We start from the raw sequence: 14,936 nt of genomic DNA on the forward strand, positions 1-14,936 counted from the left end.
CTCTTGTGGTTTGGGGCTATAGTCATTATCTTCTTAGTTGGTGGATGTGGCAGAACTTGAGCCTTTTCCATGAGCCAGCAAATCAGGCCTTAATACGTAGCATTTATGTGCCATCACACCTCTTTAATACTAGTGTAGTTTTTTGGTTTTTTGTTTTGGCAGTAGCATTCCTGTATAACAAACCATTGTATGTGCCCACTTGGTACCACAGGCTGAGTTTATATAGTATATCAACTATGAAAACAGCTGTACATTGAAGAGTTAAAGAAAATTAAACTTTGGCACTTAATTGCTTGTGTATTTATGTTTCCCCTTCTGTTTTGCTAGTCTCATCTGATAGATGTATGTGCGTGCGTGCTTACTTGCTTAGTCGTGTCTGACTCTTTATGACCCCATGGATGATGGCCCACCAGGCTCCTCTGTCCATGGGATTTTCCAGGCAAGAATACTGGAGTGGGTTGCTATTTCCTCCTCCAGGGGATCTTCCTGACCCAAGGATTGAACCCACGTCTCCTGCATCTCCTACATCACAGGTGGATTCTTCACTGCTGAGCCATCAGGAAAGCCCAGATGTATGTGGGGGAACCCTAATATTTACTGATAGTTGCTTGCTGTGAATGAGGACTCCATGATCATATAATCATGGGTGCTTTCCATGATTTACATATGTGGCATAAAATACCAAGAATTGAGACTGTATTTGGCACAGGGGTGCTAATACACATATAGAATCAATACAAATGTCATTCATTCAATCAAAATTTATTGAACTTCTCTGGACTAAGAGAATTCCTGTCCTTAAAAAGCTCATCAACAGCTCACAACAGCTGAAAAGTAGACCACTCATCATACTGTGATGGGTTTTAAAGTTTGACCATGAAACCCAGAGGAGAGACATATTCTCTAGCCTGGTAAACTGGGTACTTTTGGGTAGTGTTGGGTTTTCTTTCTCTCATGGATCACAAGCCAAATGAAAGGCAAACTTGTTTCATCTTTGTGTTTTAGAAAGGTTTCTTTTTTTTTTCTCTCTGTGTTTTAGGTGATGTTTTAAAAGAAATGATAAAGTTACCCTCATTCAGGGTCATGCTGGACATCTGCATTTGCTCTGTGTCCTGAGACGGTCTGCATCCCTGCTTGGAGGGACTGATGAAAATGACAGGGTGCTGCTAAGTGGCCTCTGGCTGTCCCTGCGGGAAGCCCAAACTGCTGAGTAGCAGGAGTCCAGTGGTCTGCCTAATGGGGAGTTCTTGGCCCCAATCACTTAACTCTTTTAACAACGTCAGACCATGTTTATGTCATGTTTCAATTTAAAAAGTGATTTTGCAAAGTGGAATGCATTAGTTCCTTGGAATATCCCTGTGAGGTAAACAGGACAAAGGAATTTTTAGCCCAGTTCTGGCTTTTGTGTGTATGTGCAGGTTTTTTTCCTCATTTTTTTTTTATTGTTGTAAAATACATGTAACATACACTTTTCCATCATAACCACTGCTTCAGTAGTATTAAGTATGTTCATAATGTGGTACAGCCATCACCACTGTCCATCTCTGCAACTCTTTTCATGTTGTAAAACTGAAACTCTATGTACATCAAATAGTAGCCTACCCACCCCACTTGCTTCCACCTCCCTCTCCCCAGGCTGCCCCTCCCAGCCCCTGGCAGAGGTGAGTGACTGACCCCAAATCTCATTGCTTGCACACCTAGGACAGAACCCAGCATTCTGCATGTGTCCAGCATGCTTTCTCCAAAATCACACTACAGTAGGGAACTGAAGAAGGATCACCAACAGATGGTAGAAGTTTTCCACTAGAAATAAGAGAACCCTCCAGTAGGGAAGGAATTTTCATTGAAGTTTGAAAAAAATCAGTAAAGAAAACCAGCAAAATGAAATAGGAGCTGTATATGTCCCTTGCTAACTAACATCCTGTTGTTATTTGTTTTGAATAAAGTGAAGGAGTACAGTTTGCTTTGCCTGAGGAAATAATGTTGAAAAGACGGCAGGCTCTGGTTTTAGTTTCCGGCTCTGTCAGTGATCTGCTGTGACTGTGGGCAAGAAAAACAGCATCTGTTGGGATTCTTTCTATTTTCTAAAGAGATAGTAAGTCCCACCTTCCATTTTTTTCAGTGAGTAGGATCTGGGCACGCTTTATCTTTCATCCAAAAATGAATTTTCATTCTTTTCAACTGTCCTCACTTTGCTTTGGAACTCTCATCTCCTTTGAGGATGAGGAAAAAAAAAAACAACAACATTAAGTTGTCAACTAAAGATGACATCATGTGTTCAACATTCAGACAGCCTCTTTGGGAGACTCTCACGTTTTCCTGATGGAGTTGCTGCTGCTGCTGCTAAGTCGCTTCAGTCATGTTCAACTCTGTGCGACCCCATAGACGGCAGCCCACCAGGCTCCCCCATCCCTGGGATTCTCTAGGCAAGAATACTGGAGTGGGTTGCCATTTCCTTCTCCAATGCGTGAAAGTGAAAAGTCAAAGTGAAGTCGCTCAGTCGTGTCCGACTCTTAGCGACCCCATGGACTGCAGCCCACCAGGCTCCTCTGTCCATGGGATTTTCCAGGCAATAGTACTGGAGTGGGGGTGCCATTGCCTTCTCTGTCCTGAGGGAGTAGGGGAGCTAAATGCCCATGCAAGTGAAAATTTAAACTCTGCATCAGGCTGACATTTCCTGTCCCAAAGGTTCCCCCTCCTTCCCAGATGGCCAGGAGAGGGCCAGGGGGAAGTGACACGGGGATGGAGCCCAGTCTGGGTGTTGCTCTCTGGTTGAGCGTCTCATCGGTCATTTTTGCAGTGACCTCTGTCCTTGTTGTGCCTGTCCCTGAGTTACCTGTGATGGCTGGACCTGTCTGTGCGCCCATGACCCTGAGCGCTTGGCGTTCTCCACTGGTGCTAGCTGGTCCACAGATGCCAGAGGCCAGTGGCCACTCCCATTTGATCCCTGTTCTCTGCCCTTTGTCTCCAGAGCTGTCTTTTAAAAACACCTTTATTTTGCAGTCTCTCCATACTTTCAGAAAAGGTACGAGAATCATACAGAGAACTTCTGTCCACCCTGAATCTCTTTTTTAGCATTCTGCCACATTTGTGTTTTATTCTCTCTCTGGATACACATTATTATGTATTTTTCTGAATCCTTTGGGAGTAAGATACAGCTCCAGAAAAGGTGGTCTAGAACATAGGTCCCCAACTGCCTGGCCCTGGATCTGGCACCTCCTGTCAGATCAGTGGTAGCATCAAGGTTAGAAATGAAGTGCACGATAAATATAAGTGCACAATAAATATAAGTGCTTGAATTGTCCTGACACCATCCCCCCACACCAGGTCCATGTAAAAATTGTCTTCCATGAAGCTGGTCCCTGGCACCAAAAAGGTTTGGAACCACTGGTCTAGAAGGATGAATTGTAACCTTCTGATTGAACAAGGGAGGAAAGTGTCTGGAAATAGCCCTTGTGTTCTTTCTTCTTCTCTGCTCTCCTCTAAGTCTTCTTTCTTCCAGGTCAAGCTCCCTGAGTTCTTCCTTTTATGGAAAAGCACAAAGAATGTAAAAACCACCCAAGTTCTTCAGATGATATGAAGGTTTACAATTTTGATTGAGGAAGCTTTTGTAATAAGTCTAAGCATGTATTAGTTAGGGGTAGTTTATCTAGTTTATAAATCTACTAGTCTCTCACCTACTAGAATAATTATATTCTACGTTGATGCTTTCTTTTTGGCCTTTTTTAGAGTTTTAGGGCTTCCCTCTAAAGGTCAGGACTACTATGGCAAAACAAAAGTTGAAATTTCTTTCCTTTGATTCTGACAGTGCTGGTGACAGTGTTGGGGGTGAAGTTGTCAGTAACATGTATTTTGGGGAATGGATTGCCTGGTAATTTCTGGGCTGTTCTTTCTCTTCCAGAAGCAGAAGTAGCGCCTCTCCTTTTGCTCTGATCACTGGCCATGAGGATGGCTATTTGAAAACATCATCCATAGGACAGAATTTGGTCTGCTGAGCAGTTTTCTTTATTAAGATAAGTGGGGTTATATGGTCAATAATAGTAAGCAATAGATTAACTGCAAATCTGGTGGTGGTGTCCACTGGAGTCCGGCGTTCATAACTCCAGTGGGTACCATTCAGGCTGTGCTTGTGTTGTGTTTAGTGGCTCAGTTGTATTCCTTTGTGACCTCATGGACTGTAACTTCCCAGGCTTTACTGTCCATGGGGGTTCTCCAGGCAAGAATACTGGAGTGGATTCGGACTGTAGGTTATATTGTATAAATGGTGCCTCCCAGAGCATATCTGTTAGTCTTTCTTCATTCATTCCTCTTATCCCCTAAAGAGATTTTAACTATGATGAAAAAGCTTCAAGGATATTGTGTCATTTTATTAACTTTTGAAATTTTATTTCATTTTTTCTTTTAAAAATGGACTCGCTTTTATTTCATTGTGCAGGAACATAGCTCATTGTGTTGGATTTATTGGGGGAAATTTTTGAATTGATTCTACTGTTGTGATTTGAATGAGAGAAAAAGTATAAACAATGAAGTTGTAAGCATACAACTTTTCATCTGAGACTAGTTCTACCAAGAGATTAAAAATTAAAATAATATAAAGCTCAGTAATAAAAAGACAGATAACCCAATTAAAAAATGGCCAAAGAACCTGAATAGACATTTCTCCAAAGGTCAATATGTACTCAAACAGATACTCAGTATCATTAGTCATTAGGCAAATAGAAGTCAAAACCACAAGGTTCTATTGTTGGGAGAGTGTAATTTCCTCAGTTCTGTCTTTGGGCAACAAAGATTTGAAACTGCAGACCAGTGTTACAGCTCGATTACAGCCTAGGGTTTTATTAGGCAACAAAGGATACTACATGCAGGAGGCATGAAGGCAGGTTGACCCCAAAGAAGAGGCCCCAACTGGCTTGGCTTGCTCTTTTTATACGTTTTGTCTCCTCCCCGCAAGCCTGCTCTATGCAAATTAGGGCTAGCCAGGAAGAGGGCGTGTTTGTTTCACCTGAGGTTCTCAGATTTTTCTTTTGTTCCCTTTTCACAGACTTTTCCCTTTGTCTTTTAGTCACTGCCATTTTGGACTCCTTTTTCTAACTACCTAACACTATAATACACCCTATTATATATATATATATATATATATATATATATATATATATATATACCCAAGAGAAGTGAAATACATGTCCACACAAGAACTCGTGCATGAATGTTAATAGAAGCATTATTTATAATAGCCCAAAAGTAGAAATTTACCCACATACCTATCAACTAATGAAATGACAAATGAAGTGTGTTACATCTATAACAATGGATTATTATTTGGCAATAAAAAAGAATGACATATTGATACATAACAACAACACAAATGAATCTTGAAAACCTTATGCTGTGTGAAAAAAGCTAATCATGAAAGACCATATTACTTAATATCATTAATATAAAATGTCCAGAAAAGGCAAATTTAAACATGTAGGAAGTAAATTAGTGGTTTCTTAGTACTAGAGGTATAGGGAAATTGGAAGTGATTACTAACATATATAGAGTATCTTTTGGGTGACAAAATATAAATTAGATAATGATGAAAGTGATATTATATCTATGACTATTAAAAATAATTGATTGTATACTTCAAATAAGTGAATTGAGTGGTCTATGATTAATGTCTCAATAAAGCTGTTTAAAAACAAAGCAGTAAAATCAGGGCAAGATAAGGACATATTTTTTAGCATAATAATAGTATAAATGAAATATGATATTTTTCCTTAACCTCTATAAATCAAATAGCAAGATTTTTATTTAGCTGAAAATACATTTTTTCTAACATCTGAGCATAACATCTAGGTTTTGCTCAGAAGTGGAACAGGCAAGTCATTCTGTTCAGTCAGGTTTTTAATACCTGTGCTTACTTCGGTGGTACGCATTCTAAAACTGAAGCAACATAAGGAGCATCTAGCATGGCACCTTCGCAAGGGTGCATGTACCTTAGTGCAGCGTCTTATGTATATTACCTCCCTTTATTGAAGAAAATAAGAGAGGACTTGGATAAATGTGTATAGGTATGAAAATATAATGTTGTAAAGATAGCAGTTCTCAGTAAAGTCTCTGAAAATGTAATGATGTCCCACTCAAAACTCAGCAGACTTCTCTTGTAACTTTACAATAACTGATTCTAAAATGTATAAATAAGAATGAAATTGCAATAGCAGCCCGAGATCCGGTGCTCCGGCCAACACCCTCTCAAAGATCATTTAATGCAGTAGAGGATTTGCCCATTGGCATATATAAGAAAGCCATGAAAATGAAAATTGTGTGACTGGTGCCAACAGAGGCAAATATGTGAGAGGATCAAAAGAGTGCCTGAAACTGCTTTATGCATGTATGAAACCTTGCCCTGGGTTAGAGATTGCAGTGTCATTCAGGAGGTCGGAGTGTGATGAGTATAGCATGAACACATGTCAAAGGTTTACTGATCAATGACAAAATCAGCAAGATGGTTAAAATTTTTCCAAGAGCATTTGGGGGAACTAAAGAAAGAATGTTTGAGTAAGATTTGTTATGTACAGACATACAAAACTGATTAATTTCCTTCAAGGCAAAAAGACCATAACCTTATAAAAGTATTTGCATATGTGTCAAACCAAAAAAATCTACAAATTAACATATTATTTTATAAAATATAGACCCTAATGTATAGAAAATAACAAACCAAACAAAGGTATATCCCTTACAAAATGAAATATTCCTTGGATGGGCCTATTTGTGCTCTAAGATGGTAGACATAAATTGAGCCTACCTCAATGCCTGATTGAGCATGCATGCAGTCTTTCTTTTGTATTATTTAGCATCTAATGAAGAGCTGAAAGACAAGTTATTCATTACTGTTGGGATACTTGCCTATTCATAGGGGAAATACTTAAATTTAGATCACACTGTACACCAAGTAGATTTGAGATATACCTGCATGTTAAACCATTTTCTCCATGTATTTGAAGCATTTCTCATAAAAAAGGAAAAATAGGTTCTTGATAAAATACTAGATAGTAGTTTAAATGAGTGAATTAGATCTAAATATGATTATTTAAAAAATCTGTAGCATGATGTACTTATTGTGCTATTAATATAAATTTTAAAATACTGTAGAATGTCTGGGACTTCATATACATATATATAAAAGAATAAAAAACTAAACTTGTACCTCAGAAAAATAAAAAAACCCTAGTATTGGTTTTAATAATTACTAAGTTCTGATAAATTAAAGTGTTTTCGTGCTTGATAAAGATGCTATAATTATAGCTTTGAAATGTGCAACCTTTACCTGGCACAGCAGATTCGATTTTAACAGGGCTTAATTAATTCAGTGTTTTATATGTATATTTATAGTATGTCAAGTCGTTGGGGTAAAAATATGGGCTTTTAAAAATTATCTTGGAAAAAATGGCAAAAGAATAAGAAAAATGCAGACATTATCTTATCGCATATACTTAAATTATGAATGGCTCAACACATTAAGTATTTAGAAAGTAAGCAGCATGGAAAATTATGTTATGAATCTTTGGGGAGGGAAAGGTTTTCTAAGTATGCCTTGAAAATCAGAAATATTAAAAGGAAATGACTAGTTTTGATTAAATAAAAATTTCAATATTGGGGAGAACGTTAAAGATAGGCAGATGATAAACAAGGGGGCATTTTAACGTACATTTTAAAGAACATGTTTTTCTAGTCCTTATAAATGAACCTATAAGGGAACAGATAGGCCAGAACGGTCCAAAAGTCCTTTGAATCTGTCTTTTCTCCTTCCTTGCTTGTAAACAGAGATGCTAGTCACTGCTCTGGAGTCTGGTTTATCTGAGTGCTTACAATGTTACAAGCTACAATGTTACATTTGGGTGGAGAGTTTTGGGAGGGGGCGATTTCATGAATTTCTTTTTTGTTGGACTGGAATGAAAAGAAAAATAAGTTTATTTTATAGGGGCTGTATTTCAGAAATATTCACTTGGTAACTGAGTAGATTTTGCTATTTGATTTGCAAAATTGGTAAGAAATGGAGGTGAGATATTATAAATAACTGAAGGGATTGTGCTGTGTTCTTGAATATATGTACATTTTTCCTGTAAGACAAAGAAATGAAAACCTCACTGCCTTTTTTATCAACAGGCCTTCTCGTGTAGATATGGCAACAAGCAGCCAGCACTTCTCATCATTTGATTCAAAACAGGCACCGGGACAGCACCGAACATCTAATGTGAAAAGGTCAGAAGGGGGTGTGGGTGTCTTGGGGCACTGGGGAGAGCACTCCAGCCTCTTGGTAAATTGTGATGTGGATGTTAAAGTAGGAATGGTGTCGCGAAGAGTCAGACACAACTGAAGTGATTTAGCACACACACGCAAGGTGGGGAGAGGTCTGGGCAGGTGTAGTGCTCATTTACAAATTAGGGAAGGCTTCTCTGAGCTGCTCAGGCAGGGGTCCCCAACGGCAGGGTCATGGACCGGTACCATTGCATGGCCTGTTAGGAGCCAGGCCATATAGCAGGAGGTGAGCAGTGGGTGAATGAGCGAAGCTTCATCTGTATTTACAGCCATGCTCCGGAGCTTGCATTGCTGCCTGAGCTCCACTTCCTGTCAGTTCATCAGCAGCATTAGATTCTCATAGGAGCACGAACCCTACGTGAACTGCCCTTGCGAGCTATCTAGGCTGCAGGCTCCTTGTGAGAATCATTCCAACACCTCCCCCAGTCATCCATGGAAAAATTGTTTTCCCTGAAACCTGTCCCTGGTGCCAAAAAGGAAGAGGACAGCTATGCTAAGGCATTTAGTGAGTAGATGGCCCTATTATATAAAAGCTGAAACAAAACCAGATTTACCTCTTGGGTCACAAATCCCTTTTGGGCCTTTTTTATCTTAAAAATGTTTAACTATTAATTTTATTGTAAAATAATATAACCATATTGCCAGGCATCTGGGAAGGTGGAGGGGAAGATGGAGGAAAGAATTATGAGCACTTTAATACAGACTGTTAGAATTTTGGTGTATTTCATTGCTATATCCAGTAGCCATGTGCTGCTGGATATAGGTGTGGTCACACAATTTTCTTGCCTAGAAAATCCCATGGACGTAAGAGCCTGGTAGGCTACAGCCCATGGGGTCGCAAAGAGTTGGACACAACTGAGCGACTTCACTTCACACGTTTTTCATTGTATATTTTCATTATTTTTCTTATTATATTGTTCTTGTAACTTTGACTTAAAAGGGCATTTTAAGAAATTATCAGAGAAAATTCAGGAAATATAAAAAAGCACAGAGAAGAGATAAAATACATATTACCATCACCATAACTTCTTTTGGTGTGGATTCTTTCTTTTTCTCTTCATATATAGAGATATAATTAATAATTTTTTTCTAAATTGGGATCATATTAATTTTACTCTTTGGTTACCTTTTTGAGGCATATCATGACATTTTTCCTTTCCACTGAATATGTTTTGTAATATCATATTTGATTGTTAAGTACTATTCCTTCCTGTCTATTTTAGAATTATTTTAGTCAGCTGTCTGGTTTTGAATATGTAAGTTGCTCCTTTATTGGTTATTAAGACAACTCTTTTAAGGCTTTAGTACCATGAAAAAATGCTTTCCATCTGTCCTTACATGCTTACTAAACTTTAAATTATATAGCACATCGTCAGCATTTTAGATTTTCCATTTGAAATTTCAGCTATTTTTGAGTGTGTTCACAATACTTGTGGTTTTGGCAGTTTTTCTTAGGACTCAACCCCCACAATATAAGGAAGGGGTGCAATATTCTAAGGATTGAGGAATGGAGCTGGAGTTGAAAATTACTTCTTAGGATCTGAAGGCGTTTATTTTCCACATTGCTTTTTTATTTCATATGTCTCTGTTCATGGAAATCTGAGCTATCTTCAGAAATATGTATTCCTCCCTCATAATTGTTCTCCAACTGATCCAATAGTTTCCTAGGTAACCACTGCTTCAACGTTTATAGTGCTGAGTTTGAAAGCTGAGATAAAATAAATTTTAAAAAAATATTACTGGAAGCAGTGACGAATAAAGGGTGTATGTAGCAGTCAGAGATAATAGAGATCTGGGCTGGATCAGTAGACTGGGAATTTTCACCATACGTGTAGCTGTTGAAGGCATGAACTGTACGTGCTCTTTCCAGGAGAGTGAAATATATGAGAGTGGAGACGGGAGCCCCGTGAATACAGACAATGAAAGAACAGCTAATGGAATGGTAGCTGAGCTGTGGAGGTTTGAGGGCCAGGAAGATGCCATGAGAGGGTGGCTGCAGTATGGGCAGGGGGTGGGGGAGAGGTGAATTCTGGAATAAGGTCAACAGAGCCAGGTACTGCAAAGAGGTCTATATGGATACAGACTGGAAAGCATCTTTTGTGTTTGTAGTTAGGTCCTCAGAGACCTTTAGCTTCCACGGTTTCACGGAAATTGCAGTGGGAGCAAGGCTGTAGTGGCTGAAGATGAACGGGAGGAGAGAAGTAGGGAAAGTGAGAATCAACTCCTTTTAGAAGCTCTTGTCCATGAAGAGAAAAAGTGGGAGAGGTTCAGGAGAAAAACAAAATCAAGAGAAAGTTATCTTTTTTGCTGATTTTTAAGTAGAAATGACTGAGGTTTGTTCATGTTTCTGAGTTGGAAAGGGGGCAGAGGGGAAGAAGTTAAAGATCTATAAAGGAAGAAACAGAAGGGAAATGTAAGAAATAGAGTAAAGGTGTGTTCAAGTATTGCATTCATAGGGTTCATTTAAAAATTAAGATTTTTCTTTAAAAAAGTTAATGAAAACTCCTACTCTGCCTTTTAATCAACAGGTTTTCTAATGCATTTGTAAAAATAAGTACGTGTAAATTTATTGTGAAACAGCCCAGAGGGACATCTGCAAAGCTGAGCAGTGTTCCAAAATTGAGCAAGTATGTAGGTAGTTAGACCTGTTAGAAAATAATAGTACCTTACCTCATGTAGTACTTAATCCTCATGTGACTGTTTGTTCTACCAACACCCAGTGTATTGCTCCTCCAAACCAAGCCATGTGATAGTCAAGGAGGGAGTTTCATCTCTATTTCACAAGCCAGCAGTCCTGGATGACCGATGACGTACCCAAGGTGCCACAGCCAGGAAGTGTTGAATTGTATCTTGGTGCTCTGTCTTCTCATTTCCTGGCCGGAGCATCTTTAATGAACCCATTGACCTCCCTGGTTATATTTCTGCTCGTTTGTTTAGTCTCACAAAATGCATTGACAACCATGGTTTCTTTTGATTATACTGCACTTTGAAAGAGCCAGGAAGGATTTCCGCAGAAGGATCCTGATGCTCAGGGGAGCACATGGGTAACTGAAACGCCTTGCCACGCTGAAATTCTTTGAGTTCGGGTTATTAATCTGTGTCCTTAAGGGCACCAGTAACAAAAGTTTCTGACATTTGTTAAGTTTTGGGGTCATCACTTCAAATCTCTGGACACCCAGAAGCAGTTATGAAGTGACTTTCTGAAAGTTAACAGCTTGAGAATGCCCATGATGACTTCTGATCACCAGCCCAGGGGTTTTCTTTGCATCACATCAGGCTTGAGGTGGAGGATGCCACGGTCACGAGCTTGCTGGAGACACTTGGCGGTTTTTAAATAGCAGTAGTTGTCACTGTAGTCCGATTGGACAGGTGTGGTGGGCTGGGCAGAAGGGTTTGAACTTTATGTGATAAGTGTGAGCAGCCGCTTGAGGTCCTTAATCTAAGGGGGCAGTATGACTGAACATCTGTTTTAGGAAGAATAGTCTGAGAGTGGTATCCTGGGTGAATTAAAGCAGAATAGTATTGTCTGGAGAGAAGGCAATGGCACCCCACTCCAGTACTGTTGCCTGGAAAATCCCATGGACAGAGGAGCCTGGTAGGCTGTAGTCCATGGGTCGCTAAGAGTCGAACACGACTGAGCAACTTGACTTTCACTTTTCACTTTCCTGCATTGGAGAAGGAAATGGCAACCCACTCCAGTGTTCTTGCCTGGAGAATCCCAGGGACGGGGGAGCCTGGCAGGCTGCCATCTATGGGGTCGCACAGAGTCGGACACGACTGAAGTGACTTAGCAGCAGCAGCAGCAGCAGTATTGTCTGGGAACTTGCTGGGCCCTCCACAGGCCTACTGAGTCAGAAACTCTGGTGGTGGGGCTGAGGCAGTATCTCTTAACAAGCCCTCTGGTGAGCTGTATGTGTACAAAGTCACTTCAGTCATGTCTGACTCTTTGCAACCCCTGGGCTTATAGCCTGCCAAGCTCCTCTGTCCATGGGAGTCACCAGGCGAGAATCCTGGAGTGGGTTGCCTTTTCCTCCTCCCAGGCATCGTGACCCAGGGATTGAACTCGCGTCTCTTAGGTCTCCTGCATTGGCAGGCGGGTTCTTCACCAGTAGTGCCAGGTGAGTTGAATGCACACTGAAGTTTGAGAGCCACCTAAGCAAAGTAGAATCAGGGGGGATTTTTAGAGACTCTTTCAGAATTCAGACTTTACGTGACGAAGCTCTCAGCTAATGTGGTGGCGGCGGAAATGGACAGAACCACTGACCCCGAGATGTCTTTGAGAAGTTCTAGTCGAAGTTACACTTGCTGTCTTGGTCATTCCTTGTAGAACATATGGTAGGACCGATATTCTGGAGCGGAAGGAGGCTTGGTTTCATGTGAACAGGTTAGTAAAGCGCTAAGAAGGGTGGAGTTCATTGTGTTGGGAGGTGCCGAACTCCCGCGTTTGTTTCTCCCTCGGAGCTGGGCTTGCAAATACATCCCCCCAGGGGCCAGTGTGGCCAGCTGAGGTGCACAGGTGGTAGTTTGTATGGCACGGGGACCAGTATCTGTTTCCAGCCCATTTCCTGGTAACAAAAGATGAGCTGTACTGAGAGAACTGTTGGGAGTGGAATTAAGAGAACAGGTGAAAGGTACGCTGGAAAACCTACTGGCTGAAGGGAAGGGGTGATGAGAAAGGGAGTGGGGATTTCAGAGCTAAAAATTCCCTTTTGCTCTAGAGTAAAATCCATCTTCTCTGCCCCTGTGGCTTCTGGTTCATGCCTGATTTCTATCCTCATTTTGTCTCCCTGTCTGCCATGCTCACCACATGCCCAGTTTAGAATCTCTCTTTCCCCCTCAACCTAGCTATTCCCACACCTGCTTTCATTCTCTGTAGCACTCGGATATCCCCTCTTTGAGAGCTTTCCGTGACCATCCTCTCTAATGTTGAGCCTCACCCACCTGCTTCCCCAAGCAGTTTCTTTTCCAGATGACTTATTGCAGGCTGAGGTCATCTTAGTTACTGGTCTCCTTCGGTCTGCTGTCCCTCCTCAGGAGAATGACGGTGCTTCCAGTCAGGAATCCTGTGGGTCTTGCTCAGTGTTGCATTCTAAAACCTAGAAGAGTGCCTGGTCATAGTTAGAACTCTACAATGTTAGCTGAATGAATTTTAGGTAGAGATTTAATTGGGAGGGAGGGAAGGTGGGGGCAGAAAGTGAGGGAAGAGATATGTCTGTCGACCCTAGGCAGCAAATGACTGCTCACTTGGCGGATAGTGGAGGTGTCACAGGATGAATCCAAGAGAGGCTGAGGAAGTAACACTGACAAAACTCTACGGTGGACTCATATGGGAGGTGCTAAGCAACTTACTTGTGAAGAATCCTCCTGAGAGGTTTGTTAGTATTAGGTTTCTCAGAGAAACAAGACCAATAGGAGAGCTATATCAAGAGAGACAGAGATCGAGGGAGAGGGAAAGAGATTGATGTATTATGGGAATTGGCTCGTGTGGTTATCAAGGCCAAGAAGTCCTGGGATCTGCTGTCGGCAAGCTTCAGAACCAGGAAAGCCAGTGGTGCAATTCAGTCCAAGCCCGACGAGCTGGGAACCAGGAGCACAGAGCAGAAGATAGACGTCCCAGCTCCAAGAGGGAAGAGATGGCGAATTCACCCTTCCACTGCCTTTTTTGTTCTGTCTTGGCTCCCAGCGGATTGACTGATGCCCACCTACGCTGGGGAAGCCCATGTGCTTTACTTGGTTCACTGATTCTGAGGCGAATCTCTTTCAGAAACGCTGTCACAGACACAGAAGTAGCACTGGACCAGCTATCTAGACATCCTTTACTCATTCCAAATGATGTGCAAGACTAACCGTCACAGTTTCTGAGCTCCGCAGCTCATTCCTTTTCCAAGAGCTTGTCCCTGTCTGCACCGCCCTGGAGGAGAGATGCTTTCAGGTTCCAGGCATGAGGAATTTTGTTTATAGCCAGAGCAGCATTTCTGTTCCCCTCACCTGTCCACTGAATGATACTTGCTGAGTCAACAACACTTACTTACTGAGATTTACTGTGTTCTGGGTACAAGCAAAGGCTCTCGGGGTGTAGCAGTGATGAAAACAACCTCCTTGCATTTATGTCCTAGAGAGAAAAGATAGCCAAAGACAAGAGGTCCACAAGTAGAGGCACAAGATATTTTGGATGGTAATGAGTGGTATGGAGCAAACAAAACAGGGAGATGAGATGGGCTGGGATCAGCAAGGCACTCTGATTCCCTGCTTTTTGACCTGAGATCTGAACAACAGGAGGGAACCAGCCATGAGAAGCCCTGGGGGCAGAGAGTGGGTGGTTCCCTGTAGCAATTTCAGAACTGGCTTCTGGAAGATGAGTAACCGAAGTGGGATTTTGTTTTCTTGCTTAAACAATGAATATGGAGAGGGCTGGTTTCTCAGAAGTTCAACTCTGGGCGCATTGAAATGAAACATTGTACTGCTTGTTTCCTTACTGAGATATTTTCTTGTTAAGAAATACTTATTTTGTTACACAAAACATTTTGTTACCCAGTCCAAGCTAACTTTGCTTGCTCTGACAGGCCAGTGACTCTGAGAGACAAGGTGTTGAGGCAAGAATCACTTTATTGGGAAAGCCAGCTGACTGA

General features: G+C 41.2%; 1 protein-coding gene across 1 annotated transcript in view; it reads left to right on the plus strand.

The window, feature by feature from the left end:
- Window positions 1–8,161: 8,161 nt before the first annotated feature.
- Window positions 8,162–14,936, plus strand: part of TTC39B (tetratricopeptide repeat domain 39B) — a 62,461-nt gene continuing 55,686 nt past the window's right edge. The window contains exon 1 of the mRNA XM_052644880.1: window positions 8,162–8,250. Coding sequence (XP_052500840.1) covers window positions 8,171–8,250 — 80 coding nt within the window. The 5' untranslated portion in view covers window positions 8,162–8,170. The remainder of the gene's footprint in view (window positions 8,251–14,936) is intronic.

Source organism: Budorcas taxicolor, chromosome 8 (assembly GCF_023091745.1).
Source record: "Budorcas taxicolor isolate Tak-1 chromosome 8, Takin1.1, whole genome shotgun sequence".
Taxonomy (NCBI): Eukaryota; Metazoa; Chordata; class Mammalia; order Artiodactyla; family Bovidae; genus Budorcas; species Budorcas taxicolor.